The 25134-nt window shown below is 37.4% G+C and overlaps 4 protein-coding genes across 4 annotated transcripts in view; 3 read left to right on the forward strand and 1 right to left on the reverse strand.

Annotated features, from left to right (window-relative positions):
• lman1 (lectin, mannose-binding, 1) overlaps positions 1–4135 on the forward strand; it is a 10209-nt gene extending 6074 nt beyond the window's left edge. Inside the window, exons 10-13 of the mRNA XM_020600790.1 lie at positions 777–850; positions 3210–3372; positions 3464–3594; positions 3695–4135. Coding sequence (XP_020456446.1) covers positions 777–850; positions 3210–3372; positions 3464–3594; positions 3695–3731 — 405 coding nt within the window. The 3' untranslated portion in view covers positions 3732–4135. The remainder of the gene's footprint in view (positions 1–776; positions 851–3209; positions 3373–3463; positions 3595–3694) is intronic.
• Positions 4136–4459: 324 nt separating this feature from the next.
• cplx4a (complexin 4a) lies at positions 4460–10661 on the forward strand. The gene is made up of 4 exons (XM_020600837.1): positions 4460–4493; positions 5946–6126; positions 8037–8124; positions 10434–10661. Exons 1-4 carry the CDS (start codon positions 4460–4462, stop codon positions 10659–10661), a joined length of 531 nt encoding a protein of 176 aa, XP_020456493.1.
• Positions 10662–14319: 3658 nt separating this feature from the next.
• Positions 14320–16827, forward strand: rx3 (retinal homeobox gene 3). Its single transcript, XM_020600876.1, has 3 exons — positions 14320–14820; positions 15105–15340; positions 16223–16827. The coding sequence occupies exons 1-3, from the start codon at positions 14559–14561 to the stop codon at positions 16646–16648; spliced, it is 924 nt and encodes a 307-aa protein (XP_020456532.1). The 5' UTR covers positions 14320–14558; the 3' UTR covers positions 16649–16827.
• A 1378-nt stretch (positions 16828–18205) lies between these two features.
• grp (gastrin-releasing peptide) lies at positions 18206–19289 on the reverse strand. Its single transcript, XM_020600878.1, has 3 exons — positions 19091–19289; positions 18407–18648; positions 18206–18298 (listed from the first exon to the last, which is right to left on the reverse strand). The coding sequence occupies exons 1-3, from the start codon at positions 19218–19220 to the stop codon at positions 18245–18247; spliced, it is 426 nt and encodes a 141-aa protein (XP_020456534.1). The 5' UTR covers positions 19221–19289; the 3' UTR covers positions 18206–18244.
• Between the last annotated feature and the right edge of the window lie 5845 nt (positions 19290–25134).

Consider the following 25134-nt stretch of genomic DNA (forward strand, 5'->3'; position numbering starts at 1 on the left):
GCCAAATGTAGCGAGTCTTACTAGCCAGACTGTTCCTAGTCACCAGGCTAGTAGTAGCAACGCTACAGAAAGAACCTTAGCGCTAGCTTAACGCTAAAAGTTGTACTCTCACAGGTGTCTGCAAACTGCCTTAAAGCATTGTCGCAATAGCCACTTTAGACTTTCATTCAATATTCTCAAGTTTCATTCCATATATTCATCTTTTCATTTTATATATATTCAGACTTTCATTATATATATTCTCAAGTTTCATTCCATATATTCAGCTTTTCATTATATATATATTCAGACTTTCATTATATATATTCTCAAGTTTCATTCAATATATTCATCTTTTCATTATATATATATATTCATCTTTTCATTATATATATTCTCAAGTTTCATTCAATATATCCAGCTTTTCATTATATATATTCTCAAGTTTCATTCAATATATCCAGCTTTTCAATCCATATTCTTAAGTTTCAATCAATATTTTCATTCCATTTATTTCCTGAACGGCTTGACACACAGCTGTTTAAACCTTACTTTATGTTACTAACCTTTTACCAGTATCTGTTATGATTGATCAGGCTCCTGATGTAACTCTGAGCTGTTTAGTTTCACTCCCCCCCCACCTTCTGTAGCAAACCAGGAAACATCAATAAAATCAATAAATCCAAGCATAAACGCTGCTGATTTTTCCCTGATGAACCCACATGAAAACTATTTTTGTTCAGAACATTTCTGCTGATGGCTTCAGACCACTGTGTTGCTTTTCTCTTTTACCATAGGTGGATCCTACAGGTCAGATGGGCTCTGTCATAGCCACGCAGCAGGAAGTACTCAGAAACCTGAATGAGTTGAGGTGAGTTGTCTTTGCTTGTGGTGTTAAGATAAAAAGATTAATTACATTTTGTTATTAAAGTAGTTGTATAGTGATGTAAAAACAGGACTTCATTGCAGAGGTTTAGACATATTCTTAGACACCTTGAATTTAAAAGGTGATGGAGTAAAAAGTATTTAAAGGATATTCTCTTATTCCTTATCTATAAAAATGGTCTCCTCACCACTGCACAGATTTTAATGCCAGCATAATACAGGTTTTATGATGCTGTGCTTTCCATGGCAAACACTCAAATGATTGCTTTGATTTTGATACTTGCAGCGAGTAAGCCTGACGTTAGATGTTTAGGGCTTTGTCAGTAACATATTTGTGCTTTTGTGTTGCTAGCCTAAGGTGCTTGTCACTGTGAGCAGGTAACAGATTTAAAAACATCTTCTTCCAAATCCTTCTTGTAGATTAGTGAGTGGATTTTAATCACTGTGTTTCTCAGTTTCTCAAATAAATATTGTATGTTGTGAAATAGCCAGATTGCTCATTTATAGCTCGTAAACAAGCTCAGATATTCACCTGTCAAGAAAACTAGTCTTCAGTCTATTAAATTACTCGACTACTTTGCACCCTTCAAAGATCAGCGGTATAAACAAAGGCTGGGTTTATTTATTCAGTGATGGCATAGTGTTTTCTTCCGCTGACATTTGATTGTGTCTTAATTTGAACACACCATCTGCATAAAGAATTAATCAAAATCACATGATGTTAAAGATTTCATTTTAGTAAACATTAATCTCTTAGTCTCATGTTGTATGAAAGAACCAAGCTGTTTCTATGTCCTAAATCCAACAGGACATTCATCCTCAAATGATTTTGCATACATGATCTTTATTATATTGTTGACCCATGACACACATGGACTAATACTCCATTACGAGTTATATGCTCATTTTGTCCTCTCTAAGCGAATTATGTCCTGTAGATGGCAGGAAATGAATCATTTTCTTTAATGATTCAGATTTAAAAAGTACATTATTAGTGAATGGTAATTGTAAGATAAGGTGGTGCACAGGAGTTGGCTGATTGTTACAGTAAACTAGTTTAGACCCTGGTAAAAGGCTGCAGCTGCTCCCTATAATGTGCTATATTCTGTTTTACTTTGTAGATTAAGCGCTCAATTTATCTCGACTAATAGTTAAACACAGTTTATGATAGGACTTCATCCAGACTCTAAATATACAAGGAGGGCTTTCTGCTCATAAATGGGTCGCCTGTAGTAGATGAAGAGTTAAGATGTAGGGCTTGATAAATGCTCACTTAGTTTCTCAAGGGGGGTTTTCCCTCTCTGTGAAACAAATTAGATTTTGTTTGTCATCTCTGACCATCCATTCAGACCATATGGCCGAGCAAGAGAAGGCCACATTTTAGCACCATTTTGTCTTCACCAGATTAGTAGTCTTGAAATGCATTTACTGAAAACAGGCAAAATATGGTTTCCCTCCAATCTGGTTTATTGTCACAGTCACACACAGAGCCTTCCCACTTATACTGCTGGAATTAATATTTGTCAAGAAACCCTTTTTTTTTTTTACGTTAAAACTGCAGGAAGTCACTGCACCTGGCCAAGAAAGAGTCCAACACTTGAACCCCTGTAAATCCACAAAATGTTGATTTTACACTTCCCCGTTTCCATTGCTAACCCAAGCTAACAGGCTGCTGGCGGTAGCTTCATACTTAATAGACAGAAATTTCAGCATTTACTTTATTCATTTAAAGCATTTTCTCTCCTATTCTTAGTTTGGAAAAAGTAAACATGCTCAATGTGCAGTACAATATGTTCGCATTGACCACATCTATTTGCTTCCCCTTTTGAAGTGCTCTTTTATTTTTCAGTCACTATTTTTATTTTGTCTTTACTGGATTGCAAATGCCAGATAGTGTTCATCTGTGATCTGTTTCTTAACCTGCTGGACTTCTAATCTGTTGTAACATGTTTTTATAAGGGATTAATTTAGCAATCATGACCTCTTTTATCAGATGGCAGTTTTCTGTTGTCCAAACTTTGAGAATATGTCTCCTCTAGTGAATAGGGATTAAAAGATTAATTTTGGACAATTTTTATTAGTGTAAATAAATAATACCACACAGCGCATTGACTGTGCATTATGTTTTCCAACATGAAGTCACTCAACACATATATCAGACTGAAGATAAACATTTTGACACGATCCCTGAGACATTTCTTTGGCATTGAAAGGCAGTTGGACTAAAGATGATTTATTTCAGTCTCTTTACAAACCAATTGCAGTATCAATGTTTATAGCACAATACTTCTAAAGGGTCCCGTGTTTCTCCGGCCACTTAGTGTCTCTTCACTTTGTCTCTACAGAAATTCGTTTTATGATTCACTGAAACAGATCGGCTCAGCCCAGCAGCAGGGACAAGCAGGCCCTATGGGAACATACGAGGCCGTTCAACACTTCAACGACATCAAGGAACATCTGCACACGGTCAAAAGGGACGTGGAGCACCTGGTGCAGCGTAATGCTCAGGTATGGCTCAAAGAGGAATCCGGCTTGGGGAAGTTAATAAAATAGATCAGGGTTTGGTTTACTGGACTTTGTTGTGTGTTTTCATATGCAGAATCCTGCTGACAAGGCTCTGAAGTGGCCAAAAAACGAGGTGCCTCCCATGCCTTCTTGCTTATCCACAGTTCATTTTGTAATCTTTATTGTCATCCAATCAGTCCTGTTCTTCTGCTACATCATGTACAAGTAAGACATAATGGTTATTCCTGTTTGGCTTTATGTACATGTGGCTGTAGAGGTAAAAGCCTCTCTAATGCTTTGTGTCTCCTCTTCTTGTCTCCTGTAGAAGTCAACAAGAAGCAGCAGCAAAGAAGTTCTTTTGATGAAATGCAAATTCAGACAGGAAAGCGTGTCCATTTTTGATAACTGTTTTGGTTTGATTATTTTCAGATTGTAAGTTATTGTACTTGAAAAAAATAAATTTTGTTGAAGTTTGTTTTAATTAATAGCTTATTTTTAATTTGATCAGTAAACTGCATATGAATGCTCATGTCCTGCATTTCAAACATGATTTAAACATGTTCCTTACAGTATTTTTGCTTGGTCAGATCTGAAATGTGTCACTGTCCCATTTCATGAAAGTGTTTTGAAATTTGCTATTTTGTAAGAAATAATGGTGATAAAAACTCAGAGAACAGATGGCTGCATTTTTTTGATCAATTTTTGACTGACTCTCACGTCAGAATCTGACATATCCTCTACCTGAACAATTTACATAAACAGAAATCACACATTACTCTGTGGTGTCTGCTCATTCTTTCATCGTGTGAGATACACTACACACAAGATGCATCCACCTTCATATAAATATCTCATATTTAACTCTTGGAATCATAGTTTATTTTGTTTTTATTTGCACATTTAATGGTTCATTTAAAATTCCCACAAGGCAAATGGCATATACGGTACTATGCTTCACAGAATCAGCGTACTGTAATGAATACACTCAATTAAATAGGCCCTATTAATTAATCTACTGAAAACATGGTCGTGCGTTCCACTTCTACTGTATCAATACAAGAAAAAAAAGCCAAAATGAGACCAAGAGTCTATGGCCATGCTAGTGGCTCTGTCTGAACTTACAGGTACAGCTGTGCTTTGAGCTAAATGCTAACACTCAAAGACAGTATTATGCTAATGTTTAGCAGGTATGTTTACCATGTTCATCAGCTGAATTTTGCAAATTATGACTAATTGCAAGATACAGACAAGACCAGTAGTTATGAAGGTATTTGTTTTTAAACCAAAGTACTGGACAAATTGAACTTATGACCTGTTGGAGGCACACATTTAAAGGGATTGCCAGACTTCTTACGAGACAGTAATGTCTGTGCCAAACTTTAGGACAATCCATCCACTAGTGGTTTAGACTAATGATTTAGTGTTGGATAAAAAGTCACGGGACCACCAAGGCCATTACGATTTATCTTTTAGGAGCCATGCATTTCTGTACAGAACTTCATGACAAGTCATTTAACAACTTTTGAGATATTTCATTCTGGACCAAAGTGGCAGAGCAACCAACACTGCCATAAGATACTCAGTAACATTTATTAGTCATCAGCTCAGTAGGAAATAAAAGTTTAATTATGATGGATTGAAAGGGGGTGCTGCTAGGCTGTGGCATTATCAAAAATACTGGATTACATTTCTAGCTAAAGGAAAAATGAAAGCTTATCAGGAATTATTTAGACAGAAAAATATTCCTTCAGTGAATAACACAGATACATGACTTATTACATTCAATAGTATGTAAACTGGTTCTTTTATAGTAATGTGTAGCTCTGCCTATACCCTTACTCAAAACCTATTGGTTTAAACAGCATCGTAGTTTATACTTAGTGATCTGAAAGGTTTTTTTTTATTACATGTAATACGACTTTACAATTTAGACATTTTGTTGCAGATGAGAATTTCTGAAACATTTGGGTGGCCAAAAATATCAGGGGTGTATTCCAGATGTCTTTCATTGAGCTTACAGATAAGATGGAGTGATATGAAGTGAAATAAGAGTTAGATCTGCCTCCTCCCTATCTCCCATCCTCCCACTGGACACGAGCACAGCATGAAGCAAGGCTCCAGTGTGGATGAACTAGACTCTAATCCTGCTCCTCTCTCACTCTACTCTGCTTGGTCTCAGCAGTATAAGCTGCACCCAGGCCGGCCCATACTGTACTAATATGATTAAGCACAAGCAGGCACAACCAGTGTATGTGTAGCCACAAACCACTACAAAACCATGTTTGATAAGTGCTGCACCTTGTTCTGCCAAAGTATTATCAAAGTATCAAAATAAATAAAGAAAAAAAAAACGTCCACAAAGGTCTGCATGATTTAAAAATAGAGAGAAAATAGGCCATCTGCCTCTTAGTATAGTGAAGCAGGGAGGATTAAATCCAGATTATGGCCAGGGCAAAACGTTGTGTGTGTGCCTGTTGCTTGTCGTAAGTGCGTCCTTGGCTCCATAGACCAGCAGCAAGTTAGCTAGAGGGCTTGATTTGACAGTTATAAAAAGCCAAAGCGGAGGGCACCACAAGGGGAGCAGCATCATTTTCAGACTTTCTTGCTCAAGAGCATGATTGGGAACCCCCTGTCAGGGATAGGACTTGGTGGTGGAGGTGACAAAGAAGAGGCGGCCACCCCCTTAGATCCAGCCAAAGCAGCTGGGATGACACGCGAGGAGTATGAAGAGTACCAAAAACAGCTGGTGGAGGAGAAGTAAGTAGCAACACAGACAGTGATCCATTATGAATCCTTGCCTTTGGTGCATGGAAAACAGTATGGCTGCAGAGTATACGATCTGACCTTGACAAGCAGCTACCAACTTCACTACTTGTTTACTTTTCCCAATTTTGCAACTACACATAACCATATTATTAACATCCAAATCTAACCACATTTAAATGCCAATAAAGTAAAAATTTGTATGCGTGTACAATGACCTCCTGATAGATACAGTTAACTGCTGAAGGTCACAGCAGTGGTGGCTTCATACCGGAGCCTATACATAGTGAATTTTCTACATAATGGCCTACTATGGCTAAAGGTCATCCTGCACCTGGATCATTAATCTCTCTATTAATCATCTGTTTCTGCATCAAGAAGAGTTTTGAATACAACCAATGAGCAATTGTAAAATGTCAGTTTTATTCATAGCTCAAAACACAGACTTTAGAGACACTAAATGTTGCAGCATTTTAGCCTAAACACTAAAAAACCCATGGTTAAGGAGAATCTGTGTTGGAAAGATATAAAAACTAAATAATTCATACCTATTGTTAAAGAGTCCACATCCCTTAGTTTGCCCTTGCATTATGTACATGTTTGTTTTTGAAAAGCCTCACTCTTAAAACTATATTGTAATATGGGCAGCAGGTAGCTTGGTGCACCAGTGGCAAGTTTATTCAATTCTTTTCACTAAAGCAGATATTTAAGTAATAAAATGTGAATGTAATTAATCTGTCCTAGATTTGGTTTAGAAAAAGTGTAAAGTTTCTACTAAAATCCGACAAATCAGAATTTGCACTTTTGTGAACGAGAGCCCATTTTGCAGGTTCAAGCGGATCCAGTCAGTTGGTATTACATCACAAGATTACTCCAGCCTCTACGCTCAGGTTTAGGAGGTTGACTCTTGTTTTACAAGACAATATAAAATGACAGTCTCCATTACTGTAGGTTCCTAGTAATGTATTCAGACCTACAACAAGTTGTGATCCACAACTTATGATTGGTAGAAAGGACAATATGAAAGACTATATGCAGAGTCTGCAAAATTTCCATACTATATATAATCCTTCTGGTTAAAAGAAACATTTTAACAAATGTGTAGTTTGTTAATTGTTTGGTAGAAGCCACAGGCCTATGCAGTTCAAGTTGCAACATCTTGGCTTGATTTCAAACCTGCTCAACTCAGTCTGACCTATTAATCCTGGCTTTAATTAGTAGAGGGAAAGTACGTGAGACTAGTCTTGTAATATGCTGAGCTAGGCGGGTCTCACAAAACGCAAGTTACTGGAAAGCAGTGATCACATTTGCAATAACTAAAAGCATCTGGAAATGCCTTGAAAGCATTAAACTACAATGAGACACTTATTATCAGCATGTTAAAAAGGTCTGTGATATTAGTGATGTCTATGGTCAAATCCAACCTAAATTAAAGACCAAATAAGATACACTAATGGTAACAAAACTTTATTTTCTCTTAACTAAAACTGAATATACCGAGACCCTGTTGTTTAATTTAAAATCTTGAGTTCCTGATTCAGTGATACTCACGTTGACTAGACAGCAGTTATGGAGGATGTTGTTGTGAACTACATTGTCTCTGTGTTGTTTATCTGGTTGGCTACAGTAAAATTAAAAGTGAATACTACACTGGGATGAAGGCCTCTTGTTATGAAAGTCCTGCTTCTGATTATTTCGTTGCACTATTCTTGAGCCACTGATGACAAACAAGAGCTCACAAGGTCATAAAATTCCAGCTTCTTGTATTTTCTTGCAGCTTTTCCCTTTGTATTCACCAGAAAAGAGATTAAAAAAGATAATACTTTTACTTTAACCGACCTGGGATGTTGTTGAGCCCGACGTTAAAGCTTGCAGTACTAATGTTAATATTCTATCTGTTTCAGGATGGCGAGAGATGCAGATTTCTTACACAAGAAGGCAGAGAGGGCAACACTCAGGGTGTGCCTCAGAGAGAAATACAGGCTGCCAAAGGTAAACTCTTCAGCCAGTAGCATTTTCATTTATTACTATACATTAATAAATTCCCCTCACTAGTGAGGTAACACTTTAATTCTCAATATATTTAAGATTCTTCTATGAGGACAATTTATATCCTTGCATTAGTGTTTTACTATACTTATACTCATTAGCAGCTTCCACTGATAGATTCCCATTAGAAGGGCATCCATCAGTACAGGAGGAAGAGTCTGTTATAAGCAATGTTACCATTTTCACTATAATTAAATCGTTTTAAAAGATATATGAATATATGTTCTAAACTATAATCTTATAAGCTGCAGAATTGTTTCACTTATGATGCATTTTTTCACTTTTTTATCACATATACTTTCCTCATTCTTTTTAATAAGGACTAGAAGTTATAACTAAAACAGGATCTGATGACTGACTAAGTGCTCTGCCAGCGCAGGTAGAGCAACAAATATCTGCTTCATGATTAGGTGAGGTTGCCGTTCTCTGTAGCAGCAAATTAGTGAGAAAGATGATCAAGAAACATCCAGAAAATGTTAGCCTACAGTATGTGTGCCATATTGAGTTTTACTAGAGTGAATGCCACTGGGCAGGTATCCCAGACTCATTAGAGAGCATACGGCAGTGTGCACTTGCTTCACAAAGAACAACGTCAATTTGGATGATAACCGAGCAATTGCACAACTTAAAAAGACATTTAAAGAAAGATTTGGTGTAATAGACGGAGCAGGTATGCTGGGATTTTATTTAATCATTTATAGATAAATGGCAGTAGAGAATCCACCTTCAGCTGAAAAGTCTTTCGTAAAGAGCTGTTTTATGGTGAAATAGCAAAATCAATTTCCATTGCTGTACACGTTTTCTAACGCACTGATTACCTTGGCAGCTGGAGGTGTTTCTAAAAGATCCACACAACAGACTTTCTATTGTTCAGTTCCTTTTTAAACAATGGGTACAATTTCTTTTAAACCGAAACCACACATGTAAGATGACTACAACGGCACGAGGCGTTACAGATAAATCTAATTATTTTCCTTAAATGATGTTTACACTGTACTTGAAAAAGAACAAATGACAAAAGTCTGTGTCATTATTAGTGCTGAAAATGGCATTTTAAAAGGGTTTTCAAGAACAATAAGGCCTCTAATGGACTCCTGTTCTGTTGATTCTTTTCTATTAAGGGGTAGGAGGTTGACAACACATGCAATCAAGTGTAAACAGTATTTAATTGAACAAGTGTACTATATGAATAGAAACAGGAAGTTGGGGCTGTTCATCTAATGGAATTAGGGTCTTGTGTGATGCTTTAGTTTAGAAGATATCTTTAGACTACTGTTGAGATTTGATGAGCGAAGGCTAGGGCAGGACTGAGATAATCCCACAGTTTAGTCACAGTTCAGTCCCTACTGGAGGACTGTTTCACATATAAGGTGATTAGATTTAGTTGGTTCAAAATGTTTTGAATCGTGGCTTTTTATGATAATAAAGTGAAAGAATTTTTTTTTTTTTTTGGCTTCATAAAGGTGCAGAAGAGGCAGACAGCAGAATCTCCTCAGTTATTTATCCATGAATTAGTTTGTCTTTTTGCTACATTAATTCCTTTAAAAAAGTTTTGTGTTACATTTGAAGTACAATCTAAGGAAGAAAATGCATTTATTTATTTTATATATCTTTATTTCAGGTTTTTGTACAATTCAGCTTAGTGGTACATGCTGTGTTTGTCAGATTTGAGTGTAGCCGTGGGAAGATCCGGTGTGTTTTGGAAATCAGGCAGACAAATGGCATGTTAATCCCTTAAAAATCTCTCCTATCAGCCTTTAAGTTGTTTACCTCAGCAAATAATAACATGTTGCCATAATATACGACTTTTCTTATAACCAGAGAAAATGAAACAGTGCTTCTTTGTGTGAATGTTTATGAATAAATTCTGTCTTCATTTAATTACACACCCTATACAACCCTGCAAAAAAGAACAATTTGTGACCTATATCATGTTCTTAAATCTTTGGAACCAAATGTTTTGGATAATACAGAGAAAAACATATTATAAACTAGATTATGGTTACTTGGGGCTACAGGTGCCAAATAAAGACATTTCTTATTCTGGTTTTAATGCTTATAGTTTGAATGCTGTTAATGTTTCTCTTTGCAAGTAATTCTGAATTTCTCCCACTGACTTGCCATTTTGGCACTTGGCGAAAAAAAACTTTACTAATATTAGTAATGAGATTTTAACTGGAAAACCCTCTACTGTCGTGTGTTTGTGTTCTGGGTTCTGACCATGTTTTCTGTCCTGATGTCGTTGTCTGCAGAGTGAGCAGGATGACAACATGATCGAGATGGCCGGCGATGATGTGGACGTGCCCGAGGAGCTGCTCAAGATGGTAGACGAGGATGCCACAGAGGAGGAGGGCAAGGATTCCATCTTTGGCCAGATTCAAAACTTGCAGAACATGGACATGGATCAGCTGAAGGAGAAGGCCACAGCCACCGTCAGCGAGCTGAAGAGCAAAGCAGAGGAGAAGTGCTCTGTCATGTGAATGTCCAGAAAGGGGTTAGATTTATGAAGAAGAGAAGAGAACACAAGAAAACATGTTTCAACATCTTCTGGGAATCTACAGCCCAAGCTAAGTTATGAAGTCTGTGATTCAGTCACAGTGTAAAACACCTACAAAGTAGTGACTCTTATTATAAGCACCGTAAAGGCAGTAACAAATATATAAGCCTGGCCACACTAGGGTGTCATACTATTAATAGCTCCAGACTCCCTCTATTGAAGGATATACTGTAGACATTTCTCTGTTAGCTTGAATGTGTAGTCACTGTAACAAACCAAGAATGTCCAAGGCGCCCCGCCCCGTCTCTGCCCATTACTGTTTTCTTTAGATAAATGATTTGAAAAAGTGATTTTCCCTGAACACCCTCAGCAAAGCATTCATTCTTAAAAATGCATCCTGTCTGAGTATTTCAACTTTACTCTTGGTTTGTTGGTTATTCTAGATTTTTCTTTTGTATGCAATTTTTGAATTAATGATGATGTGTAGATTTCTTTTCTTTTTTTGGTGTTATTATAAAGCAGGCAATGTTGATTTACTATTCATTTCTCCACATACATACATTAATTGTTATATAACTGTGTAGCCTCCAATCTCTGCAGAGACATTTGCACAAACCACAATTAAAAAAAAAAAAAACAATGTACATAAACACTTATGAAATGTATAGAGGTACTTCAAACTGTGAAAAACTAATGCATTGATCAAATAAACATGTATATTGATTATGAAAACTACTTGAATTTGTGTTGTGAAGCTGGATGCTGGAACTCCAAATGTCAGTCATATGCAGCCACAAATACAAACATTCAAATTTCATGTCTTTACTTTGCTCAATGCAAGCTGGTTAGGTCATGCTTTAGAATATTTACAGTCTAAGTACACCAAGTCTACAGTGTACCTTTTACAGTACGTACAAATACATACTCATAGGTATGGGGGGAATAAGGATGTAACAAACTGGAAACTTGAGAATTAATTATACTGTGAGTGCTTTTTGCTAAGGGGTAGCTATTCTAATATTACATGGTATGTATTGACCTTATGCATGGCAAAAATCCTACCTTTGGGAGCAGAATGTAAAGACTACTCTAAGTTTTTTTTTTCTTTTTTAACTACGGGGTGCTTACTCTATTATTACAAGATAAAACATGGAGATTACTGAGCAGCTTGATTTTGGAAAAGGTGCCTTCTTATGCTTCTTAACTGTATGTTGTTGCATGGGGCTTTATATTTGAGTTTGTCATTTCAAACCCTGATTGGATTTTAAAATAGCCAGCCACATAGAAATCTGTTGGACAATGATTAAACATAATACCATTTACCTGAACACAGTGAATAGACATAGGTCTTAATTTAATTGGGTGTTATCCAAACACTTAGGGATGATTAGGCAGAACAGGGGGAGGGAAGAAAAAAATCATCAACATTTAGAATTTCACAATAACCCAAGTTTAAAAAGCAGTGGATTTGTGAAGTCTGGAGATTACTATCTAATAGGATCAGTGTGGCCAAGGTTGTCAGCCCACACCCCCACCCCACACACCCCTCTCTCTGAGGATATCACAGGACAAACTGAAGCCTTGCAATACCAGATATCTCATATAGTACATGTTCTTTGTAACCTGAGCCGCTGCAGGTTGCATGAGCCCGTCATATTATTCTTACAGGCTAATTTCAGAAATTAATGAAAATATGAAGCTGGAGGTACAGCACAGTGCAGACCAGTGATTTTCAACAGGGGAACTTCTGTAGTTCTTTTAAGTAATGGATAAACAATTACAAACTAATGGAAAATCTTTCAAATTAATGTAATGAATTTTATGGCTGCTTTAAATAAAAGTACAAATAAATAGTGAAAAAAATTGGTAAAAGCAATGGATAAACAGTTGAAGTAAACAAGTAACTCAAAGTAATGAATTAAAGCCAAATGAAGAGATCACCATTATCTAGTTAAAACTGCTGGACAGGCTAAATGGTTGAAAGTAGTAACATTAATGTAAACGTGACTGAGCCAAGTTCAATTGTAATAACAATTGGATATGGTAACATTACAATAATATACAGTTTCAGTAATGTGTTTTATGGCTGCTTTAAATAAAAGTACAAATAAATAGTGAAAAAAATTGGTAAAAGCAATGGATAAACAGTTGAAGTAAACAAGTAACTCAAAGTAATGAATTAAAGCCAAATGAAGAGATCACCATTATCTAGTTAAAACTGCTGGACAGGCTAAATGGTTGAAAGTAGTAACATTAATGTAAACGTGACTGAGCCAAGTTCAATTGTAATAACAATTGGATATGGTAACATTACAATAATATACAGTTTCATTTAATTAAGTGTTAAACAACATCCATTTTAAAATTAGTTTAACACCTTATTTATTGACTTAAAGGCTATTTTTGCTGCCAATGTGTGACAGATCTGTGTAATGAGCTTTCATCGGGATTTAGACTGAAGAACAGTGACATTCAGATTCAGTTTGTAATCATTTACCACACACATTTACAAATTAGTTTCAGACCTGCAGGATATTTTCCTCCTGCATCATCTGTTCGTTATTGGTGTTGTGAATATTGGCCATTATATTGATGCAGAAGCTTCATTCAGCCTGTGTGCAGCAAACTTTCAAGGTTGACAGCAGAGCATGGAGCTAAATAGAAACTGAATGTTCAGCTATTTCCACAACTCAACACATAATAGACACTGGCAATGAAACTGAATCAATTCACTAAAACTTTTCCAACACCATACAGCTGAGAAACCTATTATTATAAAAGCTCATATGCAAACACAAAGCAGCAACGTTAAAAAGTATTGCTGTATAGCTTTCCTTGTACTTGCCTAACTTTTTGGTGTTAATTAAAGTAGTGCTCAGTTAGCATCTCTCTCTCTCTCTCTCTGCCTCTTCTCTTCTCTTTCTGGCAAACAAAGCTCACCTTCTGTAATTAGGAAGAGCAAAATAGTTTTAGAGGTTTTATCTCTTTTGAGTAAAATAATGTAATCCCCTTAAGCAGGATTACCACATTGTTGTCAATCTTTGTTTCCTGTTAAAGTGTTATAGCCCAAAATTGTTAGTTTGAGCTTTGTTACCCTCTGACCCAACGCCTTGGGGGGGTAAATAAGGTTAAAATAAGGTTAAAGAAACTTAAAGTTTAATCACATTTATTAATCATTAGTGCATTATTTAACTGAATTTACCTAACCTATTAAATCACTTTTATTTAACATGTGTTCAGAGATACTTCAGTATTTCTTTTGGTTCATAAAACACATTGCACATGATTCTAAATGAAATGCCTGTTCCTTCTGGCTACAATATCTTCACGCTTTGATTAAATATTAAGCTGTCATCTTGCAATCCATGTCTTGACCAGAAATCCTGTAATTATGATTTTGTTGTAACCTAATCTGTCGTCTTAATCTTCCTCTTTTTTCACAGACTGACATGAACATGACATCTGGAGGAGTGGAAAGATGGTTTTAAGATTTATGTAAGTAGGTTTAGAGCCAGCATTGACTGATGCACTTGAGATGGGGAGGAGTTAGGGAGGCTGTGCGCTGGTGCCTGCACGGGAGCATGTTACCCCTAAATCCAGCAGGGCCGAATCCAACAGGACGTCCCCTGTCTGACGTGAAACCGGGGTGCCGCATGAGCAGGGGGTCTCACCGCACGCACTACTTTAAAAGCCCCCTCTGAAGATGCTCCATAATCGCTGAGCAAGACGGTCTTACTGGTGTCTTGTGCACAAGTTTTCCAACACCCATCGGGCTATACTTTGAAACTGACTACTTTACCAAACATAAGAGCAGGGATATAACTGAAAATAAGTTATTGTGTGTGCATGTTCTGACTGTCAAATTTGACCTCACCGACCAATGTGGCTTCTTGGATCACCTTCCAAAGTGATACTGATGGATGAGCGCCTGCCTCCCTCCGCACGCTCCGTGCAAAGCCCAGCGAACAACCCGTCGACAGTCCACAGCATCGAAGCGATACTGGGATTTAAAGAGGACACCATCTTCCACAAATCACCCTCTTACAGCATAACAGAAAAGGTCATAGTCAAAGATGCTGAGCGCAACGGGAATGTAACTGTAACCGCGGTGAAGAGAAGTCACTACTCAGAAAGTTTTGAAAGTAAGTAGAGTTTGTTTCCTCCAAAGTTTAGTATCAGGTCAGTCAAGTGCAAAACCTGTTTGGTCGTTAAGTCTCTAAGTTTCAGATTTAAAAAACTTTACACTTAAAATAGTAATTGACCGGAGTCAGGTATCTTCTGTAGCTACTAATCAACTTAATAAACAAACAAATAAATTGGCTACATTGAAGAAATGTTGAGTTCGTTTGCCTGAAATTAATAAGAGTTTATTATAAGAAGCGTCTAAACTTGGCCAAAAGTCGACATCCGCTATCTTTTGCCGCAGGTGTGCGTTGTGCCAGCAGCGCCGCTGATGCCTCGGTGTGCCCGGACTCACCGGACAGGGACGGGAAGCTGTCCGATGATGAAAACCCCAAGAAGAAGCACCGTCGGAATCGGACCACATTCACCACCTTCCAGCTGCACGAACTAGAACGAGCTTTCGAAAAGTCTCATTATCCGGACGTGTACAGCAGGGAGGAGCTGGCCCTGAAGGTCAACCTGCCGGAGGTCCGAGTGCAGGTACAGGTCCCAAAAACATAGCTTCTTCTTTTGTTTTCATCGTTTTATAATGTGATAGGCCTGCTTATAAATTATGGCTAAAACCTACCTTTAAACACACGCAAAACATCTGTAATGACAGTAAGGCAAAAGGTACAATAATAACAGATGTTCCCAAAACTCTTTCCAAACTAGATGTCAAGTTTAAACGTTTGGATTGGTTATCATCATTACAGCCAACTAGAGAGATCAATTACAAATTTATAGAAGCATTTTGCTGTATTAATTTAATAACCTCATTCATTTGATTTGCATATTCCCGTTTTTTAAAATGCATCTCATCAGAAAAGACAAAGCAGTGTTGCAGGAAATGAAGCTTTAGAAAATAACTACAGACAACGTACTGTATTTATTTGTCTTCATTTTTACCAAAGGGTCAGAGAAATCAGATTGGTTTTAAAAATGTTTCATTTGTTTCAGGTGTGGCTTTTATCACAGATTCAACAGTGGAAGAAACTGAAAATTTTGGAATTAATGAAAATATAATTACATGTATAACAATCATTTGTGACCAATTTGAGCATTACTGTATAAATGCAAAGTGCTTTAGGCCTAGTTATTTCCAAATGTTTAAATAGTTTCACAAAATATTATATTTTACAAAACATTTTCTAGTTTTTTAAGCTCACCTGCTTCGATTGTTTTAGCTTGTATTTATGCATTTGTTTACTTGGGTGGCAAGCTGAAGCATCTGAGTTACATTTGCAGGAATATGTGAATTGAATTGAATCCATCCATCCATCATATCCTATACTGCTTACTCCTGAATAGGGATGTGTGGGGACTGGAGCCTATCCCAGCTGACATTGGATCAGAAATAAAAATCCTCCTCATTCTTTTCAGGTGTGGTTTCAAAACCGGAAGCTGGAGGTGAGTTCCATCAAGCTCCAGGACACCTCCTCCTCCTCTCTGCTCTCCTTCAGCCGCTCTCCTACCAGCTCCCTGGTCCCTGGTTTGCAGCTGGACCCCTGGCTCTCCACCCCACTCACCACCCCAACCTCTTTGCAGTCACTCCCAGGCTTCATCGGTGGCTCGCAGGGCCTCCCAGGCACTTACACCTCTTCTCCTCCTCCTCCAATGTCTTCTTGCTTGTCAGCCTCATTCCTCAACTCCCCAGCCCTGGGACACAGCCCTCACCTGCCCCACATCGGCTCTATGTGCCCCCCACCCCCGGCGTACCAGTGCTCAGCTGACCCAAGGAACTCCAGTATTGCTTCACTGAGGATGAAGGCTAAGGAACACATTCAGTCTATTGGGAAGACATGGTGATGCTGAGTGGAAGGACTCAGAATACATGTCCGGCAGCTTTTGAAAAATGGACTACATCCTCGTGCTGATGGGATTGTATTATTTTGGAAGTTTTAAAAAGTGAAATCCAGGTGTGATCCAGGAGGCATCCTCCTCACAGCTACATTACCTTCTGAAAATCTATGACAGAAAACTGTGAAATTATTCTAAATGACTACTCTTCTCCTTTAACTTCTTTGCAAATGGTTTACTGTAATGTTTTATACTGATTTAGTCCAGTCTTGCTCTTATCCAGTGTTATGTTGCTGATATAACAAATAGAGTCAATTAGTATCAGTATTAATTCTACTTTTGTAAATTTGCATTCTCTTTTCCTACTGGTTTTTGGACCCAGGTTTTCTTTATACAATAAACTTGTAAAATTAAACAATATAATGACAAATCAAGTTTTCCCACACTGTCACATTTGAAACATGTAGATTTGTCAGTAATGTGTGAAATGACTGTGATAAATGAGGAACCATAGAGCAGAGAAACATTTATGAGTAGACCTCCCAGTATTACACATATACAAAAACACAAATAGACAGAGGGTACAGGCAATAATTTAAATAATACTAAATATAGCGCCCCTTGGTGGATGGCTCAGGCAGAAAGCTCACTGACCAAGGCATTATGGGCTCAACTAGGCCCATCCAGACTCCTGTAAGCACAACAATACATGAAAATAAAAAAAATCCAGTGAATCAAGTTTCACATCAACTCGGCATCATCTAACTTAAAGCTGCTGTAACAGGCATCGGCAGTGTTCAAGAAGCACCCTGGACTCCCACACTTCCTCACTCTGTTTTAGAGAAGGAATTTGTCAGCCCGCTTATTTCCTCCTCATTAACTCCTGTAAACTTCATCCCATTCACTCCTGGGATTAGACTCATAATGGTGAAAGTGGCTTGTACATCTTTTGTTCACCAATCATCCGTGACAAATGTGTGAAGAGAACAGAAGAGTAAACTTTTCTTTGGCTTTAAGAGAAAGATGTGTGTAACCAAATTGTTCCAATTAGCATTTTCTATTGTCTGCATCCCCCGAGGGCTATTAATAACCCCTTTCATTATGTCTTAAATAGACACTGGGGTGTATTTGTTTATCTGTGTGTGTGGTAGAGGATGTGTTTCTTCCTTCTAATTAGAAAAAACCAGCATGGAGCTAATTGAATTAACCAAAATCTGCTTTGGTGATTTGTTGTAATTTGTAATTATGATCATGTTAACCCTTCATACAAAAAGTAACCAACTCTTGACACACTTAGAATTGGGTTTTGCACCATCTAGTGGTACAAACCACACACAGGGGAGTCAACTTGATGAGCATTACATATTTTCAAAGAACAGTGATTGTGTGATGTGTAATAAAGTCCAATTAAAAGAGTGATGTGCAATACATGGGTAGACAACGACAATGCATTTACGATAATGCTAAATTTATTCAGCTTGTGCAACATATACATATGAGAAATTTCAAATTACTGACAAAATAAACTTCTGTTTCCCTGGTTTCCAGGGTTTTAACAATGTGGTTATGTGATTATACTGCACTTGTTCAGTATCTGTCTTCTCTTCAGGTGGAGTCACTGTCTTGCAGTTTCAAAGCCAGAAGAAGCAGGTCTGACATCTATAATGCAGTTATAAAAAGGAAAAATGCATGTAAGCATAATGGCTTAGCTTCAAAACCTTTAGTGACAGACACTGAAAAATAAGGCCATAAAATCCACACACTGACCTCTCTGAGATATTTGTCTCTGCCCTCTTCTCTCCAGTCACCCTGTAGATGAAGCAGTCTGTCTGCAGTTTGCGGCTCTATTGGTTTTTGGTTTTTTAGTTGCATAAGTGCCTGCATCAAATGCTCGTATCGGCCCAACTCTGTCACCCCGGCCGTTTCCGAGGATGTGAGATAAGCACTGTCAGGATTTGACTCCTGCAGTTCAGTCAAGCTCTCAATGCTTTTCTTTCCCATCAAATGACCTAGGAAGTTGGACATAATATGAGCTGGTCGTGATCTGGATGCAGTCAGAAATAGGTTAAGCAACATTATGATAGCCCCTTATCTGTAATTATACTGTACTGTAATCGACATTTTCACCACATAGGTTATCAAACATAGAAACTGAATGGTTGGAAAAATATCTAATGCAGGTTATTAAATATATGTTTCCCATTAAACAGATTTTAAATCAAAAAGAGTTTTGTTTGCATAAGTTAATTCAATTTACTGTACTGCTAATAATTTGTCTTTCATGGACCTGTCCATCAGCTGAAAAAAACAAAACTGAGCTTATTATAGGTAATAAAGAAGACCTGAAGATCACGGCATTAGCTGATTAGGCTATTATCACACAGCTATTAGGCTATTGGTCAAGGAGGAATTAACTATAATCAAAAAAAAAATGTCTAAAGCTTCCTTTACCTACTGCCCATTGATTACCACGTGGAGGATTCTGGGAGCAGTGAAATCCACAAGGTATTGCAGTCAGAAAAATAAAAAGCGGCCACAGTCGTCTGCAGGTCCACGGACAATATAAGCACACTCCACCCATGTTATCAGGAAAAATGTCAGATCTGAACAGCAGTATATTAATCCGTAGCTGCAGCTTGATCTAACTTCAGAAAATCTCCATCGTGGTCGATTTTTATTGCACTGACCCGATACCACAGAGGAGGGAAAAGGGGCGTGCAGGTTTTACCCAAAGCCTGTGACAGAAGTGACTAATGGGGAAAGTTAACAGCCCCTCCTGACACTGCTAGACGTCAGCACAGGCTTTTTTTTTAAGTACCATTATATTAGATGGGATGATAAGACATTCTGTAAATGTTATTGTGCCCTATTGTTTGTCCATACTTTGTAGGATGACCGCAAGTGCTGTCAACATCATTTCACAATGAGAGACGGGACTTGTATTTGCTTTCGTCTCAGTAAGATGTACTAGCCAATGGTGCAGGTGCTCAGATCATTTACTCAAGAGAAAGTAGTTTTACAACAATGAAAACATACTCTAGCCTATCTCAAGTAGGTCTGAACCTAAAAGTTCTTCATAAAAAAAAAATGCTTTAATAAGCAGACATGTTTCACTTACAGTACTTTATGGGCTACTGTATCTTGTTAGTAGCACGACTAACAGTGAAGTTGGATGAAGTGCAGCCACTTTAAACTATTTTTTAAACAGCTTGATGTTCATATTTATATATGAACTGATTAACTTATGTTTTGTATATACAATTTTACATTATTTAACCTGTCAGATGGAGCAAAGTAAAAGTTCAATTCATTCTGAAATGTAGTGGAGTAGAAGTATGTGCATAAAAATAACAATAAAGTACTTCATGAAAGTATAGGCTGCCAGTAGGCCTACCTAAAAATTGTAGACTACTTACTTTACCACATCATAGACAGCATGCAGAGGTAGCGATATCCTTTTATATTTCAAAACCTGCCACCTACATTACCCACAGTGCAGCTCAACCACCAACAGTTCCAGGTGTGTTACACCTTTAGTGGCAGCTAAAGCAGCAGAGAGGAGGAACGGGCTGCAGGAGCCTACTTCTTTCTGATGTTGCACCTGAAGGATTTTTAACACTGACTCAGGTGACATCACGTCAGTCAGGTTACCAGAATTCATGCATCTCTCTCTGGAGACAAAAAAAAGACCATCAAACTCTTTTCTTAACCTATAGAGCAGTACTCCCCAAGACCTGTAAACCAACTAGTTTACTATCCCTGGTTAGTATTATTCAGTCCTAGTAAGGGCTAACACAGCATGGGCTTGGTACCTTTAACAAAAATGCCAGTGTCATAAACTGGACATTTACCAGGCAAGGTTAGTGTCTAACAACAAGATGCTATCGGTTGCATTACAGGAAATGTAGGACCTAGTCTTTTTGGAGCTTGATTCATGAAATCCCCACACAGTACCAGTTTTCTGCATCCCTAAATTGTCTCTTTATTTTATATCCACTGCTTCTGTTTTCAATTTGAAAGGCTTTGTGACATATGTTGTGCAATTGCAAACAAAATTTTTTTTCCATTGCCCCCCAAAAAAAAAAAATTTTTTTTTTTTTTTTTTTTTTTTACAGAGAGGCCGAAATGACATGGGGAAAAAAACCCAACAGTGATTGTGAAAGAACACAGGTTAAATAGAATGCCATGAACCAGGATGAACAATTTGGCTGCAGATAATACCTGTTGTGTGCTCAGTTACTAGAATTTGATAATGCGACATATGTCAGCTTGTACAGTACAGTCAACATCATCTCCAGGTACAACTTATTACATTGTATTTATCCATTTGGAAAGGTCAACAGTGTGATTTAAGCAGAACTCAGAGTGAACAGCACACACATGTGCTGATGTGAAATTCTCATACTTGACTGACCCCTTTCATGACAGTGTTGACATACAGCTTGTTGGAGGAAGAGAACAGGTGAACTCAGATAAGAAATCCACGTATTTGTCCATGTGTGTTTTCAGGTAAGTAACTATGTGTTGATGAAGGGTGAAGGTTTCCTCTGGGTATTGTCAGGTCACAACCTCACAAACATCCCTGCAGGATATTGGAGAGGATATCTGGCTACTAACATATTACATCCTCATCCAGTAATGACCTTAACAAAACAGGATGATTCACCTAAGGCCAAATGGCATCAACAGGTAGGGCACAGAGTAGCAGCACCATTTGAAATATCTGTTGGTTTATTTTTATGTGATTATATGGTTGTGAAACCAAGAAAATGTTTTACGAAATGCTGTAAGCTCCAGGAATATGTAAATATACAACTAGAATACAAGATTGTGTGGGAGTTTATTTCTTAAAATCAGTTATAAAATTGCTAATGAGGTTTATTTTTGTCTGATTCACAATATATTCACAGGGTGATTTCGGTGACTAGTATTGCAATAGACTGCTCAATTGTGGCATTTAATTGATGACTAAATAATGTCTAATGTACCACATAAATATATGAACTGTGGGTTACCACACAGTCAGAGCCCATGAAGTTTTTAATCATTCACTTGATGACGAGTTCACTTACTGCCAGTCATGACTGACTGCCCGCCCTTGATCATCTATAGTGAAATAATTTCATGTCACACAATTAATCTAAAGCTAATCAGTTTGAATAAGCATGATTGGCTGCCTCATTCAGTATTTTGTATGTAGAAAACTAATAGGATTTGAATGAATAAAATAAGTTTTACTCTGCATGTGCATTTGTTGGGACTAGACAGCAGATGGCAGTGTAGGGTGGGTTTAGGGAGAACTGTCTTTATTTTATGACTCATGTTGCAATGAAACCTGTATTAAAAACTTTAGTTGTGCATCTGTATCCCCATAAACTATTCAATTCGATGTCATTTATAGATTATCTTTAAAATAATCAATTATTAGTACAGTTCATAATTCACAATTAAATGTACCAAAGAATGGGTGAGCATTCATAGAGAAGCTCAGTATTTAGTTAAGTTAAATGATAATGTAAACAGGACATGAGGTTATGAATCGTTAGAGCCCCACAATAAGTAACAAGTCATTTCTTCAGGCTAATTAGACTTAACAGAATGGACAAAAATGATCTCATTCGTATCAATTTCTGTTTTATATTCATACAATTCATTCCTTTCAAATGTCATATGAAATGTCATATTCAAACACAAGACCTTTTATACAGTAGCTGCAAATATTCTAAGTAAGAACATTTCCTCATAAATCAACCTGGTATTTTGGCTTTGGAAACTTTAGTACCACCACTAGGATTTAAAATAAAATTTTGTAGATTTGAACATTTGGCTGCACAGCAAACAAATATAAAGAAAGAGAACCGTTTTTTCTCTCTCTCTTTTTTATGTCTTCTTGTGAAATGTTGTATAAATTGACTTCTTACTTTATGTCTAAGAATCCCTGACAGGGAAGTACTGTAAATTAAAATCCCACCTTGATTGAAGTGTATGTCATAGACTGTAGTGGTGATTGGTTGAATTGATCGGTTTTTGGTCAAGTTTGGTTTTAAAGCATCCTAGAGGCCTCTGGGGAACAGTTACAGTACATTTTAGATTTGTCACCTTTAATTAATTAATTATAGTAATGATGACAGGATTATGTGGGTCAGTCTTGGGTCCAATTTTATTTTTATTATATATATGTGTGTATATATCCGTTTGGTCAGATAATTCGGCACTTTAAGAAGGTGTCTTATCATCTTTACGCTGATGATGTTCAAATTTATTGCTCTTTTAATGACTCAGGGTTTCATTTTTTGGCCATATTGTTAAAGTACTTGTCATCCATCAAGAACTGGTTTAACAATAATTATCTTCACATAAATCCCAATAAGACTGAAGTGCTGATTATTGCGCTGGATAACAAGATTGCATTAATCAGACAACGCCTGGGTTCATTGGGCTCCTCTGTCCAGTCGAGCCTCAGAAACCTTGGCGTTGTGTTTGACCAGTCTATGTCTCTTGATTGCCACATAAGACAGGTGGTTAAGAATTGTTTTTATCACCTGAGGAACATCTCTAAATTAAAGAAAACGTTATCAAAGGTTGATGTGGAAATGATTGTTCATGCTTTTATTGCTTCACGTGTTGATTATTGTAATTCCCTTCTTATTTGTTGTAATAAGTCAGCCATAAATCGTAAATCAGAATGCTGCAGCGAGGTGTCTTACAGGAACCTCTAGAATAGCTCATATCACGCCTGTCTTATATTCACTTCACTGGTTACCAGTTAAGTTTAGGATTGATTTTAAAATTTTTGTGCTAACATTTAGAGCACTTCATGGTCAGGCTCCTCAGTATATTGCTGATCTATTGACTCTATACTCGCCAAAGCGTGTTCTCTGTTCCTCAAGTTAGACCATCTTGATGGTCCCCAAAACCCATTTGAAGACTAGGGGGTACTTGTCGTTTCAGGTTGTGACTCCTAGACTGTGGAATGCGTTGCCCCTGTCTTTACGCATGGCTGAATCTATCGATGGTTTTAAGAAGCAGTTGAAGACACACTTTTTTAGACAGGCCTTTAGTTGATTTTTAGTTCTGGCTTTAAATATGTTTATGCCTGTTATTTCATTTTTTGGTTTCTGTTATATTGTTATTTTGTTTGTTCTGCTCTTGTATTTGTTGACCTTGTGAAGCACTTTGTGATTTTATCTATGAAAGGTGCTATATAAATAAAGCTTACTTGCTTACTTACTATTCGCAAAGCTAAAAATACAATGCATTTTCAATTTGATACAAAAATAGCAACTGCTAATTACTAATCTACATAAACCATAATCAGTTGAATGACTGTTATCTTGGAAAATGTACTGTGTATGACAAATGAGGATGTGGCTTTTTCTGCCATTGGGTGCTAAACTAATACTTAAAGTGATACAACCAAAACATGCTTATCTTATGCAGGAAATTCAGAAAAATGAGATGGCAAGCTTTGGCGTCTATAACCGACATGAATGGATGCAGCATGACGTCATGTGACTGTGTGTCTGTTAGGGGTGGGGGAGCATGGCAACCCAGCCTCTGCTCCTGCACTGACTCTGTCACACTGTAAAAAGGCAGGAGTCACCAAGGCCTTTTATCATACACATGCACAAATCCATTTGTCTTGCAGTGTGTAGAATCCATTGGTGTTGATGAATAAATCTGGCACGGTCCTTTACATAATGAAGGCTAATTAGCTTAGGCTACAGCAATCATGGCTGCCAGATGTATCAAGGACTGGTAGCAGGCCAAACAGAAACAGCCTTATTCTGCTGAAAGCCTCTCTGCAGTGTACCAGGTAGGTTATGAAATGCAAGATTTGATTGTTTTGTTAACACATTTATCTATCACAGGTGCTGCAATGTGATGTCATCTTTTTTCTTTTTAAACATCCTGTTATTTTGTTATTTTCTGTCTGTACACTGCTGTATGAGCTGTATGGATATTCACTCAAGACAATTATGCTCATGGGTGTGGATGTGAAATAGTGTTAAATGAATTAAAAATGTTGACGTGTAGGAGAAATGTATGTTCTTTCATTGGCTTTTAGACTGAAAGGTTGTCATCTCATCTTGTCATCTCCTCTATACATATACATATATATATGTGTGTGTGTGTGTGTGTGCATGCACGTGCATGTGGGTATTTCTCTTGTGCACTTAATAAGAACAGGAAGCAAACAAAAAAGGAGAATGCACAGGATAAAGGCGAGTTTATGAGCAAATTCCTGGGCAAATATTTTCCATATGATCATATGGTGTTGCTATGGCACGGCACTAAAATATGACACAGTGTAGCTATTCAAGCCCTTAATAATCTTATCCTGTCCATTTCTTCCTCTCGATCTCCACCACCTCGCCGCGTCTCCGTCTTCCTCTCTCTCTTTTTTCTCTGCACCAGCTGCTGCTCCAAAGCCAGAGTGAAGATTTCCCCTCACCCCCCTACACAGACAGAAACAAAAGGCCTGATTCGCCTGC

The sequence above is a fragment of the Monopterus albus genome, unplaced genomic scaffold (assembly GCF_001952655.1).
Source record: "Monopterus albus unplaced genomic scaffold, M_albus_1.0 scaffold49.1, whole genome shotgun sequence".
Classification (NCBI taxonomy): Eukaryota; Metazoa; Chordata; class Actinopteri; order Synbranchiformes; family Synbranchidae; genus Monopterus; species Monopterus albus.